The 26,566-nt window shown below is 40.9% G+C and overlaps 4 protein-coding genes across 4 annotated transcripts in view; all 4 read left to right on the plus strand.

The window, feature by feature from the left end:
- The window catches only part of epdr1 (ependymin related 1), a 5,399-nt gene extending 2,171 nt beyond the window's left edge, over positions 1-3,228 (plus strand). The window contains exons 2-3 of the mRNA XM_074650023.1: positions 1,677-1,885; positions 2,119-3,228. Coding sequence (XP_074506124.1) covers positions 1,677-1,885; positions 2,119-2,312 — 403 coding nt within the window. The 3' untranslated portion in view covers positions 2,313-3,228. The remainder of the gene's footprint in view (positions 1-1,676; positions 1,886-2,118) is intronic.
- Positions 3,229-7,752: 4,524 nt separating this feature from the next.
- Positions 7,753-10,137, plus strand: LOC141776432 (E3 ubiquitin/ISG15 ligase TRIM25-like). The gene has a single exon (XM_074650024.1). The coding sequence runs from the start codon at positions 8,081-8,083 to the stop codon at positions 9,632-9,634; it is 1,554 nt and encodes a 517-aa protein (XP_074506125.1). The 5' UTR covers positions 7,753-8,080; the 3' UTR covers positions 9,635-10,137.
- Positions 10,138-15,490: 5,353 nt separating this feature from the next.
- On the plus strand, positions 15,491-17,320 carry LOC141776433 (tripartite motif-containing protein 16-like). Its single transcript, XM_074650025.1, has one exon. It carries the CDS (start codon positions 15,491-15,493, stop codon positions 17,111-17,113), a length of 1,623 nt encoding a protein of 540 aa, XP_074506126.1. The 3' UTR covers positions 17,114-17,320.
- A 5,584-nt stretch (positions 17,321-22,904) lies between these two features.
- On the plus strand, positions 22,905-25,246 carry LOC141776435 (tripartite motif-containing protein 16-like). Its single transcript, XM_074650027.1, has 3 exons — positions 22,905-24,744; positions 24,813-25,124; positions 25,179-25,246. Exon 1 carries the CDS (start codon positions 23,007-23,009, stop codon positions 24,678-24,680), a length of 1,674 nt encoding a protein of 557 aa, XP_074506128.1. The 5' UTR covers positions 22,905-23,006; the 3' UTR covers positions 24,681-24,744; positions 24,813-25,124; positions 25,179-25,246.
- Positions 25,247-26,566: the final 1,320 nt, after the last annotated feature.

Genomic DNA, 26,566 nt, shown 5'->3' on the forward strand with positions numbered 1-26,566 from the left:
TCTGCATTGAGAAATGTTCTCTGGCTGGTAAACAAGGACAAAGTCAGCTAATCGACTTTGGTTTGTTTAGCTTGCTTACTCAAGCTCTGCCACATGTTTCACCGAATTACAGTACACTGCCAAATGTATATGGACAACCCTGTCCACAGCCCCGTCGTTCCAGTGAAGGGAAGTCTTAATGCTACAACATTATATATATATATATTACAGTATTCTTCCAACTCTGCTTGTTCTGCTTTTATCTGGAGGTGAAAGTCATACTTTGTTGAGACCAACTTTATTAGTTCCTACATGCAATCAACACTTGGCAATGTATTTGAATTAAAATCCTGTAGAAAAAAGTCAATTGCTTCAATTTGCTCTGCATGTGGTAAATAATATATTGATCACAGGTATTTTCTTTTTTTTACTTTTTATTTATTGACTCAATTAAACCATACATGTACTTTGTTCTCCAAGATCAACAAAATCATTGCATCGTACAATATCAATGATTATTACACGGCTTTGTTGAATACTCGATTGTGATTGGTCAATCACGGCGTTCTACGGTCTGTTATTTCTTTATAACAGACCGTTACTATGTATAACAGACTGTTGCTATGTATAACAGGCTGTTGCTATGTATAGCCGACCGTTGCTATGTATAACAGACCGTTGCTATGTATAACAGACTGTTGCTATGTATAACAGGCCGTTGCTATGTATAACAGGCCGTTGCTATGTATAACAGACAGTTGCCATGTATAACAGACTGTTGCTATGTATAACAGGTCGTTGCTATGTATAACAGGCAGTTGCTATGTATAACAGACCGTTGCTATGGGCACAGTTCTGATGTCGGACTCTGTTGAACCATTTTGTGTCAAATTATTGATTTCTTCAGTAAGTAGCCGTGTAATAAGCGGGATAATGTACAGCTAGCTGGTCATTGTTGTGAAATAAACCCCTTCAGGGCGATGCAAGACATGAACCACATCGCCCTGTCGGGGTTTATTTCGCTGTACATTATCCCTTACATAAGACAAAGAACATGCCGTAGCATCATGTTTAAATCCAAAAGCAATATTTTAATGCAAAAGGGGGGAAAAATTCAAGAGAAAAAAAAGAGGAGAAAGAAATAAGAATAAACAAATTAAAATAAAAGCAAAGAGAAACAGCCATAATAATAATAATAATAATAATAATAATAATAATAATAATAATAATAAGTGAGTGGAAAATAATTTGAAATTCATTAAAATGATAATAATCATGACATCATCATAATAGTTCCCCTTATTCCGCTTAATAATAAAAAATAAAAAATACTTCTCGATGGGCCAAATAAGAGAGAAGAGGAAGAGAACAATAAGAAAATAGCAAAATCACATGGTCACAGTGTTCATTCTATTCTCTCCATCTATTATTGTCTATGTGTCTCTTTGGTTCTTTGGTTCACAGGTATTCAATAGATTTTAGGATGTTAATCTTATCGATTGTATCCCACAAATGTGGGAGAAGAGACATAAAATGAGGTTTTAAAAAAGAATCAACAAAAATAGAGATTTTCTCAATGAGGCCTGAGTTCATGGTCAAGGTCTTGGATGGTGTTGAGGTCGTTCTGCTGCCCCCAAGTGGCTAAAAAAAATGCAGCTTCTCACTTCCCCTCCCTCGTTCTCTCTGTCCGGCTCTAGGTTCTTTGAGTACATCTACTTGTACCAGAGCATGGTGATGTTCCAGATCGACCAGAAGACGAAGGACTGCTCAAAGGTCGCTCTGACGGACGCCTGGGATCCCTTCGACATCCCAGACAACTCCACCTTCGAGGACCAGTACTTCATCGGAGGCCCCGGGGACAACGTGGAGGCTCTGGAGTGGTCGGACAGGAAGCCGGCGCGCCAACGTAAGTTACACAAATGTGGTTTATTTTTATCATTACGGCTGTCGCTGGCGCAGAGGCATTATGTCAGAGAAGCCAGTATTTCAATTCAGCATGTTTCCTTAATCTGTAATGACACGTAATGCTCATTTTATGATTTATTACAGTAAATATATTACATATTGGTCCTTTTAAAGAGCAGCTGTCGGTGGAATAAATTCCTCTTTGAGCTGCTACGTCTGCTTGTCTTCCACCAGATGAGACGTGGGTGGGCGTTTACACCCTGAAGGACTGCTACCCAGTGCAGGAGACCTACACCCGGAACAGCAGCGTCACCACCTCCACCCGCTTCTTCAACCTCCAGCTGGGCATCAGCGACCCCGACGTCTTCACCCCGCCCAGCACCTGTCAATCAGCTCGGCCTGAGAGGATGGCCGAGTCCATCTGCTGAGGCCTCGCCGCGCCCTAACCTTTGACCTTAGGCACTTAATGGGCATTCTGAGTCTGAAATCACTCCCTTGTTCACTCATCCTCTGCTTCCTGTATAACAGACACAAAACAGTTCAGTCATGGTGAGCAGTAAACTGAGATTTCAGGCACTTAATCATCTTTATTTTGTCACTTACAGGTGTAGTGTAACTTTTGCATCCATAAAATCTGGCACATTGCATTTTGGGATTGTTTCATTTGAACTGGAAAGTCAGAATTTCTGAGTTCCCAGTCGGAAATTTCAACTGGAGCGCCCCCCGACTTCAGTAGCATTTCCAACTGGGAAAGTCAGAAGAACCTTGCGTAATGCATTGGGAGTGATTTCGGACGCGGGCTTCGTCTTATGTTTTTATAGAATTGTTTGTTAACTTGCTGCTAATTTGTTAAAACTGTTACCCGGACCAATGAGCCCTTTGTAGCTGCAACCTAACAAACTAGCTCATTGGGATCCATAAACGGTTAGCTTCACGACTTGAATCTTTCACAACCTTAATTAGTTTATTGCATTAGTTTATTAAACTGCTACACTATTTACATCACACAAATACTGTAAGAAGGACTGTATCTTAATGCTACTGCCTATATATGTGACGCTGCATTCGCTCAAATGGGAATAAACATCAGGAAGACTTCATGTCCAAAAGCAACAAGATGTTCAGACTACTTTGATGCCAACTCATCGTGTTTGATGGAGAGTTTATGTTCCAGAGTAGTTTTCTGACTATAGACTCTCACCCAGTGAGTGACACAGGTTTTATTAATATTTTACTGTCATTTTAATTTAATATGTTTCTTCTCAGCAATCTTTTTTATTTGACTGGTTCTGGTCTGACCAGACAGGCTGCACTGAATTAAAGATGCCAGTGTTTCAATCTCCATTTAAATGTCTCTTTACTGATTTTGTTTGAAGCTGCCAAAGGCTCGGTGAGGTTGTGACATGTCGTCCTGCAGTGAACATCGCAGCTTAAAATAAAAATTATTTTAAAGCAAACTGTGTATTTTATGACAGTTTAGTTTGATAGCTCCACTAACCTACCGTCACACAGCTGTTTTAATCAGTAAAAGAAAATCAAACTGAATTTGAGGATGAGTCAGAGAAATATGGAGCCGTCACCAAGAAGTATTTTAAAACTAAAAACCGAAATGTTTTCAAATGTGGAGCAGGTTTTAACTGAGGCTTTGTTGTAAATGAGGAAACAGAGGCTATGTTCCAAATTGCACCCTTTTTACTTTTAGTACATACTGCTGCTGTCCTTACAAAGTACGCACTGTTGTATGCAGTATTGTGACTTACTATTTGGCCTTGACCTTTGACCCTCTTGCTCATATATCTGCTGCACAGAGGATTGTGGGTCAGAACAGCCAGAAAAGCATGTTTACTTGCATTCTGCAAAATGCGACCAGATGTAGTAGGACATCCTGGTATTTGTTGGCATACCGCATTTGACATACTATGTATTGGGACATAGGAAATATTTTTCTGTCATACTAAATAGTATGGTAGTATGGGTATTGGAACACACAGAGTTAAAATACACGAGCTCCTCTTCCTGGGATGACTCATAGCTTTATAACCCCTCCCTCCTCTTCCTGCTCTCAAACACAGACAGCTCCACTCGGTCCGCTTATTTCTTTGTTCCCTCCCCTTCAGATTTACAGTTTGAAAGAGGGTGTAACAAAGATGGTGAGAGCTGACAGGCCCCATTCACTGCACAAACATGTTGTTTAGATCAGACTTCAAACTAGATTCACTTCTCAGGAAGTTAAACTCAGACAGTCGTTGCTACTGAGAGGTGAAATGGCGCAGAAAGGAGTTCAGCTGGACCGAGACTCATTCTCTTGTTCGATCTGTCTGGATCTACTGAAGGATCCGGTGGCTACTTCCTGTGGACACAGCTACTGCATGAACTGTATTAAAGGCTTCTGGGATGGAGAGGATGAGAAGAAGATCTACAGCTGCCCTCAGTGTAGGCAGACCTTCACACCGAGGCCTGTCCTGATGAAAAACACCATGTTAGCAGTTTTAGTGGAGGAACTGAAGAAGACTGGACTCCAAGCTGCTCCTGCTGATCACTGCTATGCTGGACCTGAAGATGTGGCCTGTGATGTCTGCACTGGGAGGAAACTGAAAGCCCTCAAGTCCTGTCTGGTGTGTCTGGCCTCTTACTGTGAGAAACACCTCCAGCCTCATTATGACTCAGCTCCATTAAAGAAACACAAGCTGGTGGAGCCCTCCAAGAAGCTCCAGGAGAACATCTGCTCTCGTCACGACGAGGTGATGAAGATGTTCTGTCGTACTGATCAGCAGTGTATCTGTTATCTCTGCTCTGTGGATGAACATAAAGGCCACGACACCGTCTCAGCTGCAGCAGAAAGGACCGAGAGGCAGAGAGAGCTGGAGGTGAGTCGACTCAACATCCAGCAGAGGATCCAGGACAGAGAGAAAGATGTGAAGCTGCTCCAACAGGAGGTGGAGGCTGTCAATCGCTCTGCTGATAAAGCAGTGGAGGACAGGTGAGATCCCAGCAGAGAAGTGAAGTGAGTCGAGTCAAAGAGCTTCAGGAGAAGCTGGAGCAGGAGATCACTGAGCTGAAGAGGAGAGACGCTGAGCTGAAGGTGCTGTCACACACAGAGGATCACAACCAGTTTCTACTCAGCTACTCCTCACTGTCACCGCTCAGCGAGTCTACATCCAGCATCAATATCCGTCCTCTGAGCTACTTTGAGGACGTGACGGGGGCTGTGTCAGAAGTCAGAGATAAACTACAGGACGTTCTGAGAGAGAAATGGACAAACGTCTCACAGACAGTGACTGAAGTGGATGTTTTACTGTCACAACCAGAGCCCAAGACCAGAGCTGGATTCTTAAAATATTCACGTGAAATCACACTGGATCCAAACACAGCATACACACAGCTGTTATTATCTGAGGGGAACAGAAAAGCAACATTTACGATGCAACAACAGTCTTATTCTAGTCACCCAGACAGATTCACTGATTGTCATCAGGTCCTGAGTAGAGAGAGTCTGACTGAACGTTGTTACTGGGAGGTGGAGTGGAGGGAGAGAGCAGTTGATGTAGCAGTTGCATACAAGAGTATCAGGAGAGCAGGGAGCTGCGATGAATGTTGGTTTGGATGGAATGACATATCTTGGGCATTAAGATGTGACAACAACAATTATAATTTTTTGTACAACAAAGTCGAAACTCCCGTCTCAGGTCCTCAGTCCTCCAGAGTAGGAGTGTACCTGGATCACATTGCAGGTATTCTGTCCTTCTACAGCGTCTCTGAAACCATGACTCTCCTCCACAGAGTCCAGACCACATTCACTGAGCCTCTCTATGCTGGACTTTGTCTTTATTATGATGGAGACACTGCTGAGTTCTATAAACTGAAATAGACAGAAGTCATTTAAGGGTTAAATTCTGTGTTTTAACTCTTAAACTCATTTTGTCTCCATGTTTGTTGCAGAGAGCTGATTGTTGTGTCATTTCTTCACTGCTCAGAGATCAGCTGTCAATCAAACATTATGGTGGTACTTTGACATCTTCTCATGAGTTGTTCTGTAAATGTGTGAGTGTCTTCAGGTGGTGCTCCTTCCTGTGTCTGTTTCACTGCTCATGATGATCTTTGTTCGCCTGAACTGATAATTCTCTACATGAATATATTAACTTCTCGGTGCTCTAAAAGATATTTTAGGGAAAAAAACTATATTATATTGACTTTTATTTGTTTGACAGACCTTTGAGCTTTATAAAACTGAAATCATCATGATCATAATCAATAAGGAGATCCTTCATTATTCTCGTTCACATCACTGAGATTCTGCTCAAACAAACTGATTGTGTTGATGAAGTGAATCTGAACATGAGATCATTGAACGAGAGTCATTTAATAGACTTTACTGATGGGATGTGTGAACAAACTGAAGGATTACATGATGAATAAACAAACATGAACAAAGTATTTTCCTCTTTGTCTTCATTCCAGGGTATCATACAAAGCTGATGGAGAAAATAGTAAACTAATATGAGAGTGTACACAAAAATTACACTACAAATTCCAAGACACTTTATTTTTAAAGGGACTGTTTGTAACTTCTTACACGTATAAATCGCCCGGGTCGGTGTCCCGCGCGCTCGCATATGCGCGCTCGCATATGCGCGCTCGCGTGTGACTACGCTGTTCAGACTCAGACTCCAACACAAACTACACGGAAGCACCAAAACCGCAAAGTTATATCTAGTGAAGCCCGTCTTGCAAAACAGTGTTGGACGCGGTCGGAGGATGTGTGTATGCTGTTCTTGAACAGCCTGTTAACGTCCCTCTCCAGGATGGAGAGAGTCGTCGTCGGTGTTCAGGACTGTCCCATTGTCTTTTAAAACGACAGTAGAACTCATTCAGGTCTTTGGCCATGCAGACATCGTTAGTGGAGTGGGGGGGTGGAGCTTTAGGTTTGCATTCGGTATCTATCTGAGACCCTTTCAGACAGAAGCAGGGTCGTTTACTGAGAACTGCTGTTGGAGTTTCTCAGAGTACAGTCATTGAGTTTTCTTTCACTGCCTTGATAAACCTGTATTTTAACTCTTTAAACGTGTCCATGTCCCCACTCCTGACAAACTCCTGATAAACTCATCAGTTTTGATGTGTGTAACCGGTGGGCTTCTGCGTTGTGTTGGTTAGTTAGTAAAGACGCCGTGACACCGGGATCTCCTTATAGTTGGTCTCTGTTTATTCTCTGATAAACACTCAGGGAAACAGAACCTCCATGTCAAATCTACTGCCCACTCCAGCTGTGACACACACGAATACAGTATACACAACGGAAGTCAGCTTAACTCGCCGTAACTTTAAGCTAGCAGCATTTACTCTTAAAACAACTACACCTAAATGCCAGTTCATTGAAATCCATATTGTGTCGGGATAGACGTTATAACATCATAAGAAAATAAAATATGAACAAAAGAGTAGGATAATTAATGGGATAGATAAGGATAATAAATCAGCCAAAAGTAATGACAGCCACTCTCCCACAGCATAGTTGTACAAAAGGGGAGAGGGGTTATAGTAAAGACCACAGAAGAAGAAATGAAGGAGGAGGGGCTCTGAACTTCACATATTCTGGAGTTTGAAGCTTCTCCCAGTCAAAATAAACTGTAACCAGATCAATTTTGTGTAATTATAAAAGCCAGAGAACAAGATAGATATAGGGTACATAATGACCCTGTTACATGTGAAAAGTGGTTATACTCTTTTGCAAACGTGCCAAAACATGTGCAATTTGCTTGAATGAATGAGAAATTCAAATCTTTTGTGAACAACAAATTAATTGTTCAGAGATTTGATCTTATTGTTTTGAAAAAAATAAGTCTAATTCGAGAAATGAGTCAAAGCGAATGAGAATAACTGTAAATGCGTCTTTCTGGCTCGAGCTTTGAGGGGATAATGCGTTGCGCAGCAACAACAACTGAACGTGTGTTGAGGAAGTGAATCAGCTGATCGAGACATCACAGGCTGAAACAAAAACAGTCATTTTGAAACAGCCAATGGGAAAGCTCCATCTCCACCGACCAATGGTATGACTCCATCATTCACACAGGACCCGCCCCCGCTCTGCTGCGGTCCAATCAAAACCCTCCTCCTGCTGGACAGCATGATAACTCCTCCCTCTTCTTCCTGCTCTAAAGCACAGCCAGCTCCACTCTGACAGCACAGTTTCTGTTTGGATATGGCGCTGCAAGGAGTTCAGCTGGACCGAGAGTTATTCTCTTGTTCAATCTGTCTGGATCTACTGAAGGATCCGGTGACTACTTCCTGTGGACACAGCTACTGCATGAACTGTATAAAAAGCTTCTGGGATGGAGAGGATAAGAAGAAGATCTACAGCTGCCCTCAGTGTAGGCAGACCTTCAAACGGAGGCCTATCCTGCTGAAAAACACCATGTTAGCAGATTTAGTGGAGGAACTGAAGAAGACTGGACTCCAAGCTGCTCCTGCTGATCACTGCTATGCTGGACCTGAAGATGTGGCCTGTGATGTCTGCACTGGTAGGAAACTGAAAGCCTTCAAGTCCTGTCTGGTGTGTCTGGCCTTTTACTGTGAGAAACACCTCCAGCCTCATTATGACTCAGCTCCGTTCAAGAAACACAAGCTGGTGGAGCCCTCCAAGAAGCTCCAGGAGAAAGAAGAAAGGACTGAGAGGCAGAGAGAGCTGGAGGTGAGTCGACTCAACATCCAGCAGAGGATCCAGGACACAGAGAAAGATGTGAAGCTGCTCCAACAGGAGGTGGAGGCTGTCAATCGCTCTGCTGATAAAGCAGTGGTGGACAGTGAGAAGATCTTCACCAAGCTGATCCGTCTCATGGAGAAAAGAAGCTGTGATGTGAAGCAGCAGGTCAGATCCCAGCAGAAAAGTGAAGTGAGTCGAGTCAAAGAGTTTCAGGAGAAGCTGGAGCAGGAGATCACTGAGCTGAAGAGGAGAGATGCTGAGCTGAAGCTGCTGTCACACACAGAGGATCACAACCAGTTTCTACTCAGATACTCCTCACTGTCACCACTCAGTGAATCTACACACTCTTCCAGCATCAATATCCATTCTCGACGCTACTTTGAAGACGTGACGGCGGCTGTGTCAGAAGTCAGAGATAAACTACAGGACGTTCTGAGAGAGAAATGGACAAACGTCTCACAGACAGTGACTGAAGTGGATGTTTTACTGCCACAACCAGAGCCCAAGACCAGAGCTGGATTCTTACAGTATTCACGTGAAATCAAACTGGATCCAAACACAGCAAACACAGCGCTGTTATTATCTGAGGGGAACAGAAAAGCAACATTCATGGGAGAAGAACAGTCTTATTCTAGTCACCCAGACAGATTCACTGATTGTAGTCAGGTCCTGAGTAGAGAGAGTCTGACTGGACGTTGCTACTGGGAGGTGGAGAAGAGAGGAGTTCATGTAGCAGTCGCATACAAGAGTATTAGGAGAGCAGGGTTTTGGAATGAATGTTGGTTTGGACACAATAACATATCTTGGGCGTTAAGATGTGACCAAAACAGTTATAGATTTTTGTACAACAAAGTCACTTCTCCTGTCTCAGGTCCTCTGTCCTCCAGAATAGGAGTGTACCTGGATCACAGTGCAGGTATTCTGTCCTTCTACAGCGTCTCTGAAACCATGACTCTCCTCCACAGAGTCCAGACCACATTCACTGAGCCTCTCTATGCTGGATTTTGGCTTACATATTATGGAACCACTGCTGAGTTGTGTAAACTGAAATAGACAGAAGTCATTTATGGGTTAAATTCTGTGTTTTAACTCTTAAACTCATTCTGTCTCCATGTTTGTTGCTGAGAGCTGATTGTTGTGTAGTTTATTCACTGCTCAGAGATCAGCTGTCAATCAAACATTATGGTGGTACTTTGACATCTTCTCATGAGTTGTTCTGTAAATGTGTGAGTGTCTTCAGGTGGCGCTCCTTCCTGTGTCTGTTTCACTGCTCATGATGATCTTTGTTCACCTGAACTGACTTTTTTTTGGTTGGTCCACTGCATGAGTCTTAAGAGAGAAGGCACCAGACCTTACTTTACTGTATGTTGTTCTCACCACTTTGTCACTGTAATTATCCTGATCATAATCAAGAAGGAGATCCTTCAATATTCATTTTTACATCGCTGAGATTCTGCTCAAACCAATTGATTGTGTTAATGAAGTGAATCTGTACATGATTATTGATGGGATGTGTGAACAAACTGAAGGTTTACATGATGAATAAACAAACAAGAACAAAGTATTTTCCTCCTTGTCTTCATTCCAGGGTATCATACAAAGCTGATGGAGAAAATGTAAAACTAATATGAGAGTATACACAAAAAAACTACAAGACACTTTCCTTTTAAACAATTAAAATGCCATTACTGTGATGGCATAGTCATGTTAGACCTTAAAGCAAACTCCAACTTTCGGCATCAAGCCTTTATCAGAGAGTCAATATAATAAAATATGAGAGTATAACTGAGACAGTTTTCCTCCTGAAACATCACAAACTACAGTGTTCATGTTTAGAGCAATCAGTCTCAGTCCTTAAAACTTCACCGGGAACTGTGCAGCGTTTTTAACCACTGTGTTGCATAGATAGAAAGACTTTCTGGGACGGCATCATTTAAAATTTAAGAAATTTGAAATTATTGCCTTTATTGATGGTTGTTTGGTTCATGATACTCGCTGACTGGAGGTTTAACTTCTGTTTGCCCTCCTTTATTTCAACTTAAAATCACCCATGTTTTACAAAAGTGCTTTTGGACTTCATGCTTCCACCTACTGAAGTTCAGGTCGACCACGGTGTGTTTGAAGATTTCATTTCAAATTAATACTTTATTATGAATCAATTCATTTACAACTATCAGTAAATCATTTCTAATTTTAAAGGTATGAAGAAACTAATACGTTTGAGTTTGTTGATTATTTGTGAAAAAATAAAAGGATAATATTAGTTAAATTGAAAAGTATGATTCATTTATTCATATTAATCAACAAATGAAGTGCAGAAGTAGCTGATCTGGTTCATTCTGGATCAGAGTCTGCTGTTTGCTGCTGAGCTGGTAGTGTAAAGTGGCTTCTCTTGAACAGCCTGTTAACGTTCCTCTCCAGGATGGAGAGAGTCGTCGTCGGTGTTCAGGACTGTCCCATTGTCTTTTAAAACGACAGTAGAACTCATTCAGGTCGAGGGCCATGCAGACGTCGTTAGTGGAGTGAGGTGGGGGGGGTTTTAGGTTTGCATTTGGTATCTATCTCAGACAGAAGCAGAGTCGTTTACTGAGAACTGCTGTTGGAGTTTCTCAGAGTACAGTTGTTTGGTTTCTCTCACTGCCTTGATAAACCTGTATTTTAACTCTTTAAACGTGTCCATGTCCCCACTCCTGACGAACTCCTGATAAACTCATCAGTTTTGATGTGTGTAACCGGTGGGCTTCTGCGTTGTGTTGGTTAGTTAGTAAAGACGCCGTGACACCGGGATCTCCTTATAGTTGGTCTCTGTTTATTCTCTGATAAACACACAGGGAAACAGAACCTCCATGTCAAGTGAATCTGATCATGAGATCATCGAACAAGTCATTTAACAGACTTTACTAATGGGATGTGTGAACAAACTGAAGGTTTACATGATGAATAAACAAACACGAACAAAGTATTTTCCTCCTTGTCTTCATTCCAGGGTATCATACAAAGCTGATGGAGAAAATGTAAAACTAATATGAGAGTATGCGCAAAAAACTACAAAGCACTTTCCTTTTAAACAATTAAAATGCCTTTACTGTGATGGCATAATCATGTCAGACCTAAAAGCAAACTCCAACTTTCGGCATCAAGCCTTTATCAGAGAGTCAATATAATATAATATGAGAGTATATCTGAGACAGTTTTCCTCCTGAAACATCACAAACTACAGTGTTCATGTTTAGAGCAGTCAGTCTCAGTCCTTAAAACTTCACCGGGAACTGTGCAGCGTTTTTAACCCCTGTGTTGCATAGATAGAAAGACTTTCTGGGACGGCATCATTTAAAATTTAAGAAATTTGAAATTATTGCCTTTATTAGTGGTTGTTTGGTTCATGATACTCGCTGACTGGAGGTTTAACTTCTGTTTGCCCTCCTTTATTTCAACTTAAAATCACCCATGTTTTACAAAAGTGCTTTTGGACTTCACGCTTCCACCTACTGAAGTTCAGGTTGACCACGGTGTGTTTGAAGATTTAATTTCAAGCTGATACTTTATTATGAACCGATTCATTTACAACTATCAGTAAGTCTTTTCTAATTTTAAGGGTATGAAGAAACTAATAAGTTTGAGTGCTGTCTGTTGATTAGTTGTGAAAAAATAAAAGGATAATATTAGTTAACTTAAAAAGTATGATTTATCAATTCATATGAATCAACAAAAGAACAGCAGAAGCAGCTGATCTGGTTCATTCTGGATTAGAGTCTGCTGTCTGATGCTGAGCTGGTAGTGTACAGTGGCTTCTCTTGAACAGCCTGTTAACGTCCCTCTTCAGGAAGGAGAGTCGTCGGTGTTCAGGACTGTCCCATTGTCTTTTAAAACGACAGTAGAACTCATTCAGGTCGTTGGCCATGCAGACGTCGTTAGTGGAGTGGAGTGGGGTGGAGGGAGGGGGGGGGGGGGGGGGGGGGGGGCGTTAGGTTTGCATTTGGTATCTATCTGAGACCCTTTCAGACAGAAACAGAGTCGTTTACTGACAACTGCTGTTGGACTTTCTCAGAGTACAGTCATTGAGTTTCACTCACCACCTTGATAAACCTGTATTTTAAGTCTTTAAACGACAACGGTGGGGGGGGGTCTTTAGCTTTGCATTTTAGGTTTTGCATTTGGTATCTATCTGAGACCCTTTCAGACAGAAGCAGAGTCGTTTACTGAGAACAACTCACCTTCTGTTTACCTTCTTTGACATGTAAAAGCTGTTTGTTCAGACAATCAGCAGTGATAATGAAGTACTTTTACTCAAGTAGTGCAGTCAAGTACAACTTTAAGACTTGAATATTCTCATTTTCGGCTACTTTATACTTCTACTTCACTACAATTCAGAGAGAAATATTCTACTTTTTCCTCCTCTGCATTGGTCTGAAGGATACAGTTACTGGTTACTTCTCAAATTTTACATAAAAAACAGAATGCATAGTTATAGATTATAATGCATAGTTATAGATTATATTTGTGAAAGACCCCTTCTACATTCTAGACCCCAAAAGGTAAAATCTAATATCCCCACGCACAAATGTGTGTAGCAAAACTATCTGTTTTGATAATATACTATGTGTACTATGTTTTTATCTAACAGACAATTACACAAAAAGAAAAGTGTGTCAGATGTGTGAATGTGAGAATTTCTCCACATTGGTGAAGTTTCAGTGAAGTATCTACTGTATCTCTATCAGATAATTTAGTTAGTCATTAATTCGTCATTCGTTTTTTGCACCAAAAACAAAGAAAAAAATATGATATTTTAATGGGCAAAAAAGGGTTGTATTTTTTTATTTATTTTTTTTAAATGCAACACCAAACAAGAACGTCAATATAAGACAATTCTGCAAAACTTTGAATTATTCTCAGTGGAGAAAAATACAGGCTATATGCTTCAGGCCATACGCTGTATTCGAAACCGCCTACTACATACAGTATGTAGTTCTGCATACTGTATACTGCATTCCTCAGTAGTATGCAGTATGAAACAGTTAAAGCGATGTATTTTGCAGTATGCTAGGCCAGGCTTTAGCCTTTAAACCAGCTCTTAAAGCACTGGACAAAAAAACAAACTTGTACCACTATTACAATATTATCGAAAATGTTCTGGTTGTTTACTTTATAAGATACTGCAGGTTTAAACTATATATTCTAACAGCTCGTAGTGCCCGTGGGCAATTGTGGAGTTTTCCAACTCAAAAGACAGACAACCACAGGTTCCCGTTAATTGTATAATGGACATTTGTGTTGTGATATTTAAACAAACTATCCGTCAACAAGGAAATAAAAGCCCCTTGTCTACAGACCGGTGTCTCTAGAGAGCTCCAGCCAGCTCATAGCGGTCTGAAAGTGTGACCGCCCGCCTGACGAGGTAGCGACCCCAGCAGGCGCTAGTTAGCTGTCATGGCAGTTTGTGGAGCTTCTCAACACCGAAAACGGTGGAGCAAATGTTCGATTTGCCATCTAATATCGTAAAACTGTCAATATTCAAAATCTACACAGTTGATTTCTCTCCTAAAAAATTCTCAGAAATGAACTTTGTGATGAAATAGCTACAAAAATGTTAAAACAAGCAGTGTTTAGCTGCTGTTGTTGCAATTGTAGCCTGTTCTGTTCCAGCGCTTTGCATTGTGGGATACAGAAGGCGAGGTAGACTGGTCCGATGGATACTGGAGATTCTTTCCAAATCAGTACGACATCCGGGTACTTTTGGCATATTGTAGATTTTGCTTTTTTTCGCATACTGCATACTACATACTACATTTTGACCAAATCATGTACTACTAGTATAGTATGCGGTTTAGAATACAGCCCTAGAGCGGCGCTCCAAATCTGGATTTCACCTAGGGCACTAAAAGGACTAGAGCCGGCCCTGTTCACTGCTTCTTTTTTCATTCTTCTGTGAAGCACTTTGTAACAATAGATTTAAAAAGTAGTTTATGAATATTGAACACAATATTTTTTCTTCAATATTATTGAAGAGAAAAACCCTCCTTCTGGAGAGAGAGGCGAATCCCACCCCTTCCGGTGGACCTCATGGGACCTTATGTCGGAAAAAATATGAAGATAAATATTTTTTTTGATCCTGTTTGAATTGCGTCATGAATCACACATATGATGTTTGTCAATTTAAAACATAATTTTACAAGTCATGACGCAATTAAAACAGGATCAAAACATATTTACAATACAATACAACAAATCTTTATTGTCCGACAGGGTGGAAATTTGTCTGCGACTCACCAAACACAAGAAACAACAACATTAAAATCAGACAGCAGTTATTAAAAAGCAGATATATAGACAGGCTATGTTAGACATTAAAACAGTTCATGTCAGTGTCTGTGGCTTAGATCTGCTCAGTCACTTTGTTGAGTTAAGAATATTGATGGCATTTGGGATGAAGGACTTTTTAAACACATTTTTTGGTTGCCAGATGGACTCTATAGCACCTCCTTCAGCTCAAACTAGCTGACGAGAAGATGGGAGCTATCTGCCAGGATACTCCTCACTTTCTCCTTGATACTGTGGTATCTGTGATTTATCTCTCTCCGTTGACTACTGATCTCATTTTTTTTTAAACAAGGTCCCATGGCGGTCCACCGGAAGAGGCGTGACTTTGGCTCTCTATTGCATGAAAGCTTGATACCTCCTCCCTCTTCATCCTGCTCTCAAACACAGCCAGCTCCACTCTGTGCAAATGTCGCCTCGTTCCCTCCCCCTCACTGATATGCAAGTGTGAAGATGGGTTTAGCCAACCTGTGATAGAGCAGGAGCTGACGAGCCCCATTCAGTGAAGATTAGCATATGAACATGAACAAAAGGAGCAGAGTTTGGATTTAAGTCAGAGAAACTCTCACACAGTCACTACCACAAGGTGAAATGGCGCAGCAAGGAGTTCAACTGGACCGAAAGACCTTCTGCTGTTTATTCTGTCAGGATCTATTGAAGGATCCGGTGACTATTCCCTGTGGACACAGCTACTGCATGAACTGTCTTAAACGCTCTTGCTTTGAAAAGCATGGGAAGAAAATCGTCATCTGCCCTGAGTGTTGGCACACCTTCACACTGAGGCCTGTCCTGATGAAAAACACCATGTTAGCAGATTTAGTGGAGCAACTGAAGAAGACTGGACTCCAAGCTGCTCCTGCTGATCACTGCTATGCTGGACCTGAAGATGTGGCCTGTGATTTCTGCACTGGGAGGAAACTGAAAGCCTTCAAGTCCTGTCTGGTGTGTCTAATCTCTTACTGTGAGAAACACCTCCAGCCTCATTATGAATCGCCTGCTTTTGAAAAGCACAAGCTGGTTGAGCCCTCCAAGAAGCTCCAGGAGAACATCTGCTCTCGTCATCATGATGAGGTGATGAACATGTCCTGCTGCACTCACCAGGAGGATATCTGCTCTCCAGATGAACATTTAAAGCTCAAGCTGAGTCGCCTAAAGCTCCAGCAGAGGATCCAGGACAGACAGAAAGATGTGAAGCTGCGCCAACAAGAGGTGAAGGCTGTCAATCGCTCTGCTGATAAAGCAGTGGAGGACAATGAGAAGATCTTCACCGAGCTGATCCGTCTCATGGAGAAAAGAAGCTGTGATGTGAAGCAGCAGGTCAGATCCCAGCAGAAAAGTGAAGTGAGTCGAGTCAAAGAGCTTCAGGAGAAGCTGGAGCAGGAGATCACTGAGCTGAAGAGGAGAGACGCTGAGCTGAAGCTGCTGTCACACACAGAGGATCACAATCAGTTTCTACTCAACTACCCCTCACTGTCACCACTCAGTGAATCTACACACTCATCCAGCATCAATATCCGTCCTCTGAGCTACTTTGAGGACGTGACGGCGGCTGTGTCAGAAGTCAGAGATAAACTACAGGACGTTCTGAGAGAGAAATGGACAAACGTCTCACAGACAGTGACTGAAGTGGATGTTTTACTGCCACAACCAGAGCCCAAGACCAGAGCTGGATTCTTAAAATATTCATGTGAAATCACACTGGATCCAAGCACAGCACACAGAGAGATGTTATTATCTGAAGGGAACAGAAAAGCAACAATAATGATAGAAGAACAGTCTTATTCTAATCACTCAGACAGATTCATTGGATGTGGTCAGGTCCTGAGTAAAGATAGTCTGACTGGACGTTGTTACTGGGAGGTGGAGTGGAGAGGGACAGGAGTTGATGTAGCAGTCGCATACAAGAGTATCAGGAGAGCAGGGACGGTGAATGAATGTGGGTTTGGATTTAATGACAAATCTTGGGCGTTAGCTGGTGACCAAGACAGTTATAGATTTTGGTACAACGATGTCCAAACTCCCGCCTCAGGTCCTCCGTCCCGCAGAGTAGGAGTCTACCTGGATCCTAGTGAAGGTATTCTGTCCTTCTACAGCGTCTCTGAAACCATGACTCTCCTCCACAGAGTCCAGACCACATTCACTGAGCCTCTCTATGCTGGACTTAGTCTGCCTTATGATTACGGAGACACTGCTGAGTTGTGTAAACTGGAATAACCAGAAGTCATTTAAGGGTTAAATTCTGTGTTTTAACTCTTAAACTCATTTTGTCTCCATGTTTGTTGCTGAGAGCTGATTGTTGTGTCATTTCTTCACTGCTCAGAGATCAGCTGTCAATCAAACATTATGGTGATTCTTTGACATCTTCTCATGAGTTGTTCTGTAAATGTGTGAGTGTCTTCAGGTGGCGCTCCTTCCTGTGTCTGTTTCACTGCTCATGATGATGATGTTTGTTCACCTGAACTAACTTTTTTTAGGTTGTTCCACTGCATGCGTCTTCAGAGAGAAGGCACCAGACCTTCCTTTACCGTATGTTGTTCTCAGCAATTTTTTTTTTTTTTTTTTTAAGATTATTTTTTGGGTTTTTATACCTTTATTTTGACAGAGACAGAGAGATAGTTTTTTTGTAAGGGGGAGAGAGAGAGGGGATGGGAAGCAGGAAAGGGCCGCAGGTCGGATTCGAACCTGGTGAGCTACTGTGACGCCCTCTCAACGATTTTTTCACTGTAATTCTCCTGATCATAATCAATAATGAGATCCTTCATTGTTCTCTTTTACATCGCTGAGACTCTATTCAAACTAATTGATTGTGTTGATGAAGTGAATCTGTACATGATTATTGATGGGATGTGTGAACAAACTGAAGGTTTACATGATGAATAAACAAACAAGAACAAAATATTTTCTCCTGTCCTCATTCCAGGGTATCATACAAAGCTGATGGAGAAAATGTGAAACTAATTTAAGAGTATACACAAAAAACTACAAAGCACTTTCCTTTTAAACAATTAAAATGCCATTACTGTAATGGCATAGTCATGTTAGACCCAAAAGCAAACATCAATTTTGGGCACTAAGCCTTCGTCAGAGAGTCAATATAATATAATATGAGAGACAGTTTTCCTCCTGAAATACCACAAACTACAGTGTTCATGTTTAGAGCAGTCAGTCTCAGTCCTTAAAACTTCACCGAGAACTGAGCAGCGTTTTTAACCACTGTGTGGATTTGTGCAGACTTTCTGGGACGGCATCATTTAAAATGAAAGAAAGCTGAAATTATTGCCTTTATTAGTGGTTGTTTGGTTCATGATACTCGCTGACTGGAGGTTTTACTTCTGTTTGCCCTCCTTTATTTCAACTTAAAATCACCCATGTTTTACAAAATTGCTTTTGGTCTTCATGCTTCCACCTACTGAAGTTCAGGTTGACCACGGTGTGTTTGAAGATTTCATTTCAAATTAATACTTTATTATGAACCGATTTATTTAAAACTATCAGTAAATCATTTCTAATTTTAAAGGTATGAAGAAACTAATACGTTTGAGTTTGTTGATTATTTGTGAAAAAATAAAAGGATAATATTAGTTAAATTGAAAAGTATGATTCATTTATTCATATTAATCAACAAATGAAGTACAGAAGCAGCTGATCTGGTTCATTCTGGATTAGAGTCTGCTGTTTGCTGCTGAGCTGGTAGTGTAAAGTGGCTTCTCTTGAACAGCCTGTTAACGTTCCTCTCCAGGATGGAGAGAGTCGTCGTCGGTGTTCAGGACTGTCCCATTGTCTTTTAAAACGACAGTAGAACTCATTCAGGTCGAGGGCCATGCAGACGTCGTTAGTGGGGTGGGGTGGGGGGGGGCTTTAGGTTTGCATTTGGTATCTATCTGTGACCCTTTCAGACAGAAGCAGAGTCGTTTACTGAGAACTGCTGTTGGAGTTTCTCAGAGTACAGTCGTTGAGTTTCTCTCACTGCCTTGATAAACCTGTATTTTAACTCTTTAAACGTGTCCATGTCCCCACTCCTGACGAACTCCTGATAAACTCATCAGTTTTGATGTGTGTAACCGGTGGGCTTCTGCGTTGTGTTGGTTAGTTAGTAAAGACGCCGTGACACCGGGATCTCCTTATAGTTGGTCTCTGTTTATTCTCTGATAAACACACAGGGAAACAGAACCTCCATGTCAAGTGAATCTGATCATGAGATCATTGAACGAGTCATTTAACAGACTTTACTAATGGGATGTGTGAACAAACTGAAGGTTTACATGATGAATAAACAAACACGAACAAAGTATTTTCCTCCTTGTCTTCATTCCAGGGTATCATACAAAGCTTATGGAGAAAATGGGAAACTAATATGAGAGTATACACAAAAATCACACTACAAATTCCAAGACACTTTATTTTTAAAGGGACTGTTTGTAACTTCTTACATGTATAAATCAGCCGGGTTGACGTCCCATGCGCGCTCACATGTGGCTACGCTGTTCAGACTCAGACTCCAACACAAACTACACAGAAGCACCAAAACCGCAAAGTTCTATCTAGTGAAGCCCGTCTGTTAAACAGTGTTGGACGCGGTCGGAGGATGTGTGTATGCTGTTCTTGAACAGCCTGTTAACGTCCCTCTCCAGGATGCTGAATGATTCTTCCTTTTCCAACCTGAGCTGTCTGAGCTTAGCTGCGAAACAGGATTTGTATTAATTTTTTAGTATTTAAATACAAATAGATAAATATTATTGGACTTATATCCACTTTTTATTGGCTTGTATAGTTCTCTAATCGTTTTTTTTCAGATTTTATTTTACAGTTTTATTTCAATCATTTTTATTAAATTTTTGTTTTTGTTTCTAAAACAAATCAACTTTAAGGATATGGATATAATGAACATTTTAATTCCTCTTCACATTGTTTAAAACTGAAAACAATATTTCAGAAAGAATATTGAGGGAATGTTTTCATTTAATCTTCTCTATAAAATATTTCTGTCATTAATTTCTAAATCAGTTTTACCAGTGGTAATGCTTTTCATGAGATATAAGCACTTCTTACAGTTTGTGTTATCTCCTATAGAAACAAGCATTGTTATTTTATTTTATTATTTTATGTACATTCTCTATTTTTTTTTCTTTTTTTGGAATAACCTTGTGATTATGAAAAATGAATGCCTTGAATAACATATTATATTGTATATTCTACCTAACAATGGTTTAGTAACATTAATATAATAGTAATACAGACATGAATCACATTAATGGAAACAAAACTAGAACCCTAACAATGCATCTGCAACAAAGATAATATAGTTAGTCGTCAGTCATTTGCACTCTGAGAGTTGACATACATATATATATATATATATATTTATGAATATATATATGTATATATTTATGTATATGTGTATATATATATATGTATATATAAATTTATATATACATATATATATATGTATGACTTTATTTTGCATTGCATTTTTAGGTAAGATAAGCCTCATCGAAGAGAACGGTGCTGTGTTTCTTTTATGTTTTTCAGTGCTAGCATATCGAACCAGATTGGCATGACGTGCTCGTATATCACACACGGCGAATCCAATCTTTAAGTCCACTCTCTTTTTCCCAGTCTTTGTTGTACTTTTCGCCATATTTCTTTTTTGTCCACTTAGCACCAGGCATTGTTAGCTAAACTCCATCAACCCCATGAACATTTCTCTCACAACAACAACACTCTGAGTGGCGGCGGTGGCAGTGCGTCATCAGAGATCGGGTTTGTGTTTGGATCCTGCAAAAGGACAAACTAGAGGGTGGGTTTGGATTCAATGACAAATCTTGGGCGTTAGATTGTTACCAAGACAGGTATAGATTTTGGTACAACAAAGTCAAAACTCCCGTCTCAGGTCCCCTGTCCTCCAGAGTAGGAGTGTATCTGGATCACAGTGCAGGTATTCTGTCCTTCTACAGCGTCTCTGAAACCATGACTCTCCTCAGCAGAGTCCAGACCACATTCACTGAGCCTCTCTATGCTGGACTTTTTCTTTATTATGATCATGGAGTCACTGCTGAGTTCTGTAAACTGAAATAGACAGAAGTCATTTACGGGTTAAATTCTGTGTTTTAACTCTTAAACTCATTTTGTCTCCATGTTTGTTGCTGAGAGCTGATTGTTGTGTCATTTCTTCACTGCTCAGAGATCAGCTGTCAATCAAACATTATGGTGATTCTTTGACATCTTCTCATGAGTTGTTCTGTAAATGTGTGAGTGTCTTCAAGTGGCGCTCCTTCCTGTGTTTGTTTCACTGCTCATGTTGATGATGTTTGTTCACCTGAACTGACTTTTTTTAGGTTGTTCCACTGCATGAGTCTTCAGAGAGAAGGCACCAGACCTTCATTTACCGTATGTTGTTCTCAACACTTTTTTCACTGTAATTCTCCTGATCATAATCAATAAGGAGATCCTTCATTGTTCTCTTTTACAGCGCTGAGATTCTATTCAAACTAACTGATTGTGTTGTTGAAGTGAATCTGTACATGATTACTGATGGGATGTGTGAACAAACTGAAGGTTTACATGATGAATAAACAAACAAGAACAAAGTATTTTCTCCTGTCCTCATTCCAGGGTATCATACAAATCTGATGGAGAAAACGTGAAACTAATTTAAGAGTATACACAAAAAACTACAAGGCACTTTCTTTTTAAACAATTAAAATGCCATTATTTTAATGGCATAGTCATGTTAGACCCAAAAGCAATCTCCAACTTTCGGCATCAGGCCTTTGTCAGAGAGTCAATATGATATAATATGAGAGTATAACTGAGACAGTTTTCCTCCTGAAACACCACAAACTACAGTGTTCATGATTAGACTCAGTCAGTCTCAGTCCTTAAAACTTTCCTCACTAAAACAGCTTTGTCACAGTGAACTGAGCAGAGTTTTTAACCACTGTGTTGCATAGATAGACAGACTTTCTAGGACGGCGTCATTTAAAATAAAAAAAAAGCTGAAATGATTGCCTTTATTATTGGTTGTTTGGTTCATGATACTCGCTGACTGGAGGTTTAACTTCTGTTTGCCCTCCTTTATTTCAACTTAAAATCACCCATGTTTTACAAAAGTTCTTTTGGACTTCCTGCTTCGAAACTAAACTCCATCAACCCCATGAACATTTCTCTCACAACAACGGGGGGGCGGCGGGGGAGGCGGGGGCGGCGGTGCGTCATCAGAGATCGGGTTTGTGTTTGGATCCTGCAAAAGGACAAACTAGACCGTTATACAGAAGAGAGACAGGAGCAAGCCCAAATAAGCAACTTTAGAAACAAGCCCAAAAAAACAGCGACTACCAATATTTGTAAGCAACTTTTCAGGAAAACAGGCCCAATGTTGCTTATAATAAGCAAACTGGGCAACACTGACTGTGCGCTAAACTTTCAACTCAACTCTCAGTACATCACAACAAAACAGGAGGGGTAGGCTACCACTTTGTGACGCTATTTGGCATTGCAGCAATACCACAACTCTGGCACTTGTTGACTGCATCTTGCACGGTTGTGGCGCTATTGTGTTGAAAAAATCGTCCCACAGACATATTAACACATGGCAAAGTACTCAAAACCGCTTCTGTGGTAGTTCCCGCTATAGAGGGTGTCTCCAGGACCACATTTTGTCAAGATGACACACCCACAGACTCACAAGGTGAAAACAATATGCTGTCAGGGCTGGTAATTAAATGTCAACTGTTGTGAAATGGGTGTCCTAGCTTTAAGTCCAGCTATTCTTACTGCACATTGTAAATGAGAGATAACACACCCTGCCTCTTGAAAAAGGCTCTTTGTGGAATGCAGTAAAGCCTGAAAATCATTCCCTTTTTCCAGCTCTCAAACACAGCGAACTCCACCCTATCAAATTATTTGCTCGTTCCCTCCCTTCACAGATCTGCAGGTATTAGGATACGTGTAAACAACATGTTGTGAAATGTTGAGCTGATAAACCTCATTCACTGCAGCAACTGAACAAGAGCAGAACGAGCAGAGATTTGTTGTCCGACAGAGCACAGAGTTTGTTTCTCTTCAGAGAAAGTAAGACTATTTGACAGTCACTATCACAAGAGGTGAAATGGCGCAGCAAGAAAATCAGAGGGATCAAGCAAAATTCTGCTGTTCGATCTGTCTGGATCTACTGAAGGATCAGGTGACTATTTCCTGTGGACACAACTACTGCATGAACTGTATTAAAACCCACTGGGATGGAGAGGATGAGAAAAAGATCTACAGCTGCCCTCAGTGTAGGCAGACCTTCACACCGAGGCCTGTCCTGATGAAAAATACCATGTTTGCAGATTTAGTGGAGGAACTGAAGAAGACTGGACTCCAAGCTGTTCCTGCTGATCACTGCTATGCTGGACCTGAAGATGTGGCCTGTGATGTCTGCACTGGTTGGAAACTGACAGCCTTCAAGTCCTGTCTGGTGTGTCTGGCCTCTTACTGTGAGAAACACCTCCAGCCTCATTATGACTCAGCTCCGTTTAAGAAACACAAGCTGGTGGAGCCCTCCAAGAAGCTCCAGGAGAACATCTGCTCTCGTCACGATGAGGTGATGAAGATGTTCTGTCGTACTGATCAGCAGTGTATCTGTTATCTCTGCTCTGTGGATGAACATAAAGGCCACGACACCGTCTCAGCTGCAGCAGAAAGGACCGAGAGGCAGAGAGAGCTGGAGGTGAGTCGACTCAACATCCAGCAGAGGATCCAGGACAGAGAGAAAGATGTGAAGCAGCTCCAACAGGAGGTGGAGGCTGTCAATCGCTCTGCTGATAAAGCAGTGGAGGACAGTGAGAAGATCTTCACCGAGCTGATCCGTCTCATGGAGAAAAGAAGCTGTGATGTGAAGCAGCAGGTCAGATCCCAGCAGAAAAGTGAAGTGAGTCGAGTCAAAGAGCTTCAGGAGAAGCTGGAGCAGGAGATCACTGAGCTGAAGAGGAGAGACGCTGAGATGAAGCTGCTGTCACACACAGAGGATCACAACCAGTTTCTACTCAACTACCCCTCACTGTCACCACTCAGTGAATCTAAACACTCATCCAGCATCAATATCCGTCCTCTGAGCTACTTTGAGGACGTGACGGCGGCTGTGTCAGAAGTCAGAGATAAACTACAGGACGTTCTGAGAGAGAAATGGACAAACGTCTCACAGACAGTGACTGAAGTGGATGTTTTACTGCCACAACCAGAGCCCAAGACCAGAGTTGGATTCTTAAAATATTCACGAGAAATCACACTGGATCCAAACACAGCAAACACACATCTGCTATTATCTGAGGGGAACAGAAAAGCAACATTAATGAGACAACAACAGTCTTATTCTAGTCACCCAGACAGATTCACTGGTTGGTGTCAGGTCCTGAGTAGAGAGAGTCTGACTGGACGTTGTTACTGGGAGGTGGAGTGGAGAGGGATAGGAGTTGCTGTAGCAGTCGCATACAAGAGTATCAGGAGAGCAGGGGAGTCGAATGAATGTTTGTTTGGATACAATGACAAATCTTGGGCGTTACGTTGTGACAAAAACAGTTATAGATTTTGGTACAACAAAGTCGAAACTCCCGTGTCAGGTCCTCTGTCCTCCAGAATAGGAGTGTACCTGGATCACAGTGCAGGTATTCTGTCTTTCTACAGCGTCTCTGAAACCATGACTCTCCTCCACAGAGTCCAGACCACATTCACTGAGCCTCTCTATGCTGGATTTTGGCTTTATTATGATGGAGACACTGCTGAGTTCTGTAAACTGAAATAGATAGAAGTCATTTAAGGGTTAAATTCTGTGTTTTAACTCTTAAACTCATTCTGTCTCCATGTTTGTTGCTGAGAGCTGATTGTTGTGTCATTTCTTCACTGCTCAGAGATCAGCTGTCAATCAAACATTAAGGTGGTACTTTGACATCTTCTCATGAGTTGTTCTGTAAATGTGTGAGTGTCTTCAGGTGGCGCTACTTCCTGTGTCTGTTTCACTGCTCATGATGATGTTTGTTCACCTGAACTGATATTTCTCTGCATGAATATGTAAACTTCTCTGTGCTCTAAAAGATATTTTAGAAAAAAAACTATAATTACATTGACATTTATTCTTTTGGCAGACCTTTGAGCTTTATGAAACTGTAATTATCATGATCATAATCAATAAGGAGATCCTTCATTATTCTCGTTCACATCTCTGAGATTCTGCTCAAACAAACTGATTGTGTTGATGAAGTGAATCTGAACATGAGATCATTGAACGAGAGTCATTTAACAGACTTTACTGATGGGATGTGTGAACAAACTGAAGGTTTCCATGATGAATAAACAAACATGAACAAAGTATTTTCCTCCTTGTCTTCATTCCAGGGTATCATACAAAGCTGATGGAGAAAATATGAAACTAATATGAGAGAATAACTGAGACAGTTTTCCTCCTGAAACAACACAAAGCCCAGTGTTCATGTTTAGAGTCAGTCAGTCTCTGTCCTTTCAAATCAAACAGTTTGTCACACAGAGATGAGCAGAGTTTTACATCAATTGCTGCTTTTTTCTCTTTATTTTCTTTGTGCACTTAGTCAATAAACAGGATTTATTACACAGACTTAAAAACTGTTAAAATTGATGCGGTCAAGTTTGGGTATGAGGAGGTTTTGTTGAGTCCTGACACACATGAGACAACAGATATTGTGTAGATGTTTCTCTACTGGTTATAAATATTTCAATGGTGTTTAATCAGAATTCAAGAAGTTGGAGAAAATTGTATCTACAGCCTCAAATCTCACATTCCTAAATACTATTTACAACCTGAGAGCTGATGTTATAATATTTGTAAATTGGAAACTCCTCTCTACCATCTTTCCCATGTGACCTGAATGCAGCATCAGTGTTACAGGGTGTGACTCCTGTGAACAAACTGACATAGTGTGATATTACATCTATTTAAATGTCTCTTTACTGATGTTGTTTGAAGCTGCCAAAGGCTCAGTGAAGTTTTGACATGTCTTCCTGCAGTGAACATCACAGCAGGTTAATAACAAGAGAAATGTGAAACCTGATGCACAACACAAGAGGGCGCCCTCATCCTGCTAACCAGGGATGTAGTGGAGGTTAAAGCACCTCTACTCAGTCTGTCTGCATGTTTTAAACCATGTTTTTAAGCCCATCAGAAACTTTATAATGTCTCATACCTCATGGTCAGGGTGTCGGACTTCTGTTAGTCTAAGTGAATTCTACTTTTTTAGTAAAATAACAAACAGAAATGAGTGATTTTCCTGGTGGTAGTTTGGCTTGTGTCCCTCACTAACCGAGGCGTTTACTGTATGTCCTCCTTCATTTCACTTTTTAAAAACCTCACCTGTGTTTTTAATGTTTTAACACTGCTCTAGTAGATTTTCTAATAACTTTTAGTTGTTTTTTCTGTCAGCTACTGAAGTTCAGGTTGACCACAGTGTGTTTGGGTTGTGTGTCAGAAGGTTATTCTCATATCGATGCTTTTTTTGTGAAGAATTGTGTCGATAACACCGATCAATAAATATCAGTAGTGGAGGTTAAAGCAGCTCAACTCAGTTTGTCTCCAGTTTCAGTTGAGAACATCTTTTTAGTCTGATAAAAAGCTTTATAGTAAAAGTGCATTGTGTCATACATCATGGTAAATGGTGTCAA

This window comes from Sebastes fasciatus, chromosome 11 (genome assembly GCF_043250625.1).
Source record: "Sebastes fasciatus isolate fSebFas1 chromosome 11, fSebFas1.pri, whole genome shotgun sequence".
Lineage (NCBI taxonomy): Eukaryota > Metazoa > Chordata > Actinopteri > Perciformes > Sebastidae > Sebastes > Sebastes fasciatus.

What these genes read in the sequence shown, in the direction of transcription:
- LOC141776432 (XM_074650024.1), top strand. Translation starts at nt 8,081, where the DNA reads ATGGCGCTGCAAGGAGTTCAGCTGGACCGAGAGTTATTCTCTTGTTCA.
- LOC141776433 (XM_074650025.1), top strand. Translation starts at nt 15,491, where the DNA reads ATGGCGCAGCAAGGAGTTCAACTGGACCGAAAGACCTTCTGCTGTTTA.
- LOC141776435 (XM_074650027.1), top strand. Translation starts at nt 23,007, where the DNA reads ATGGCGCAGCAAGAAAATCAGAGGGATCAAGCAAAATTCTGCTGTTCG.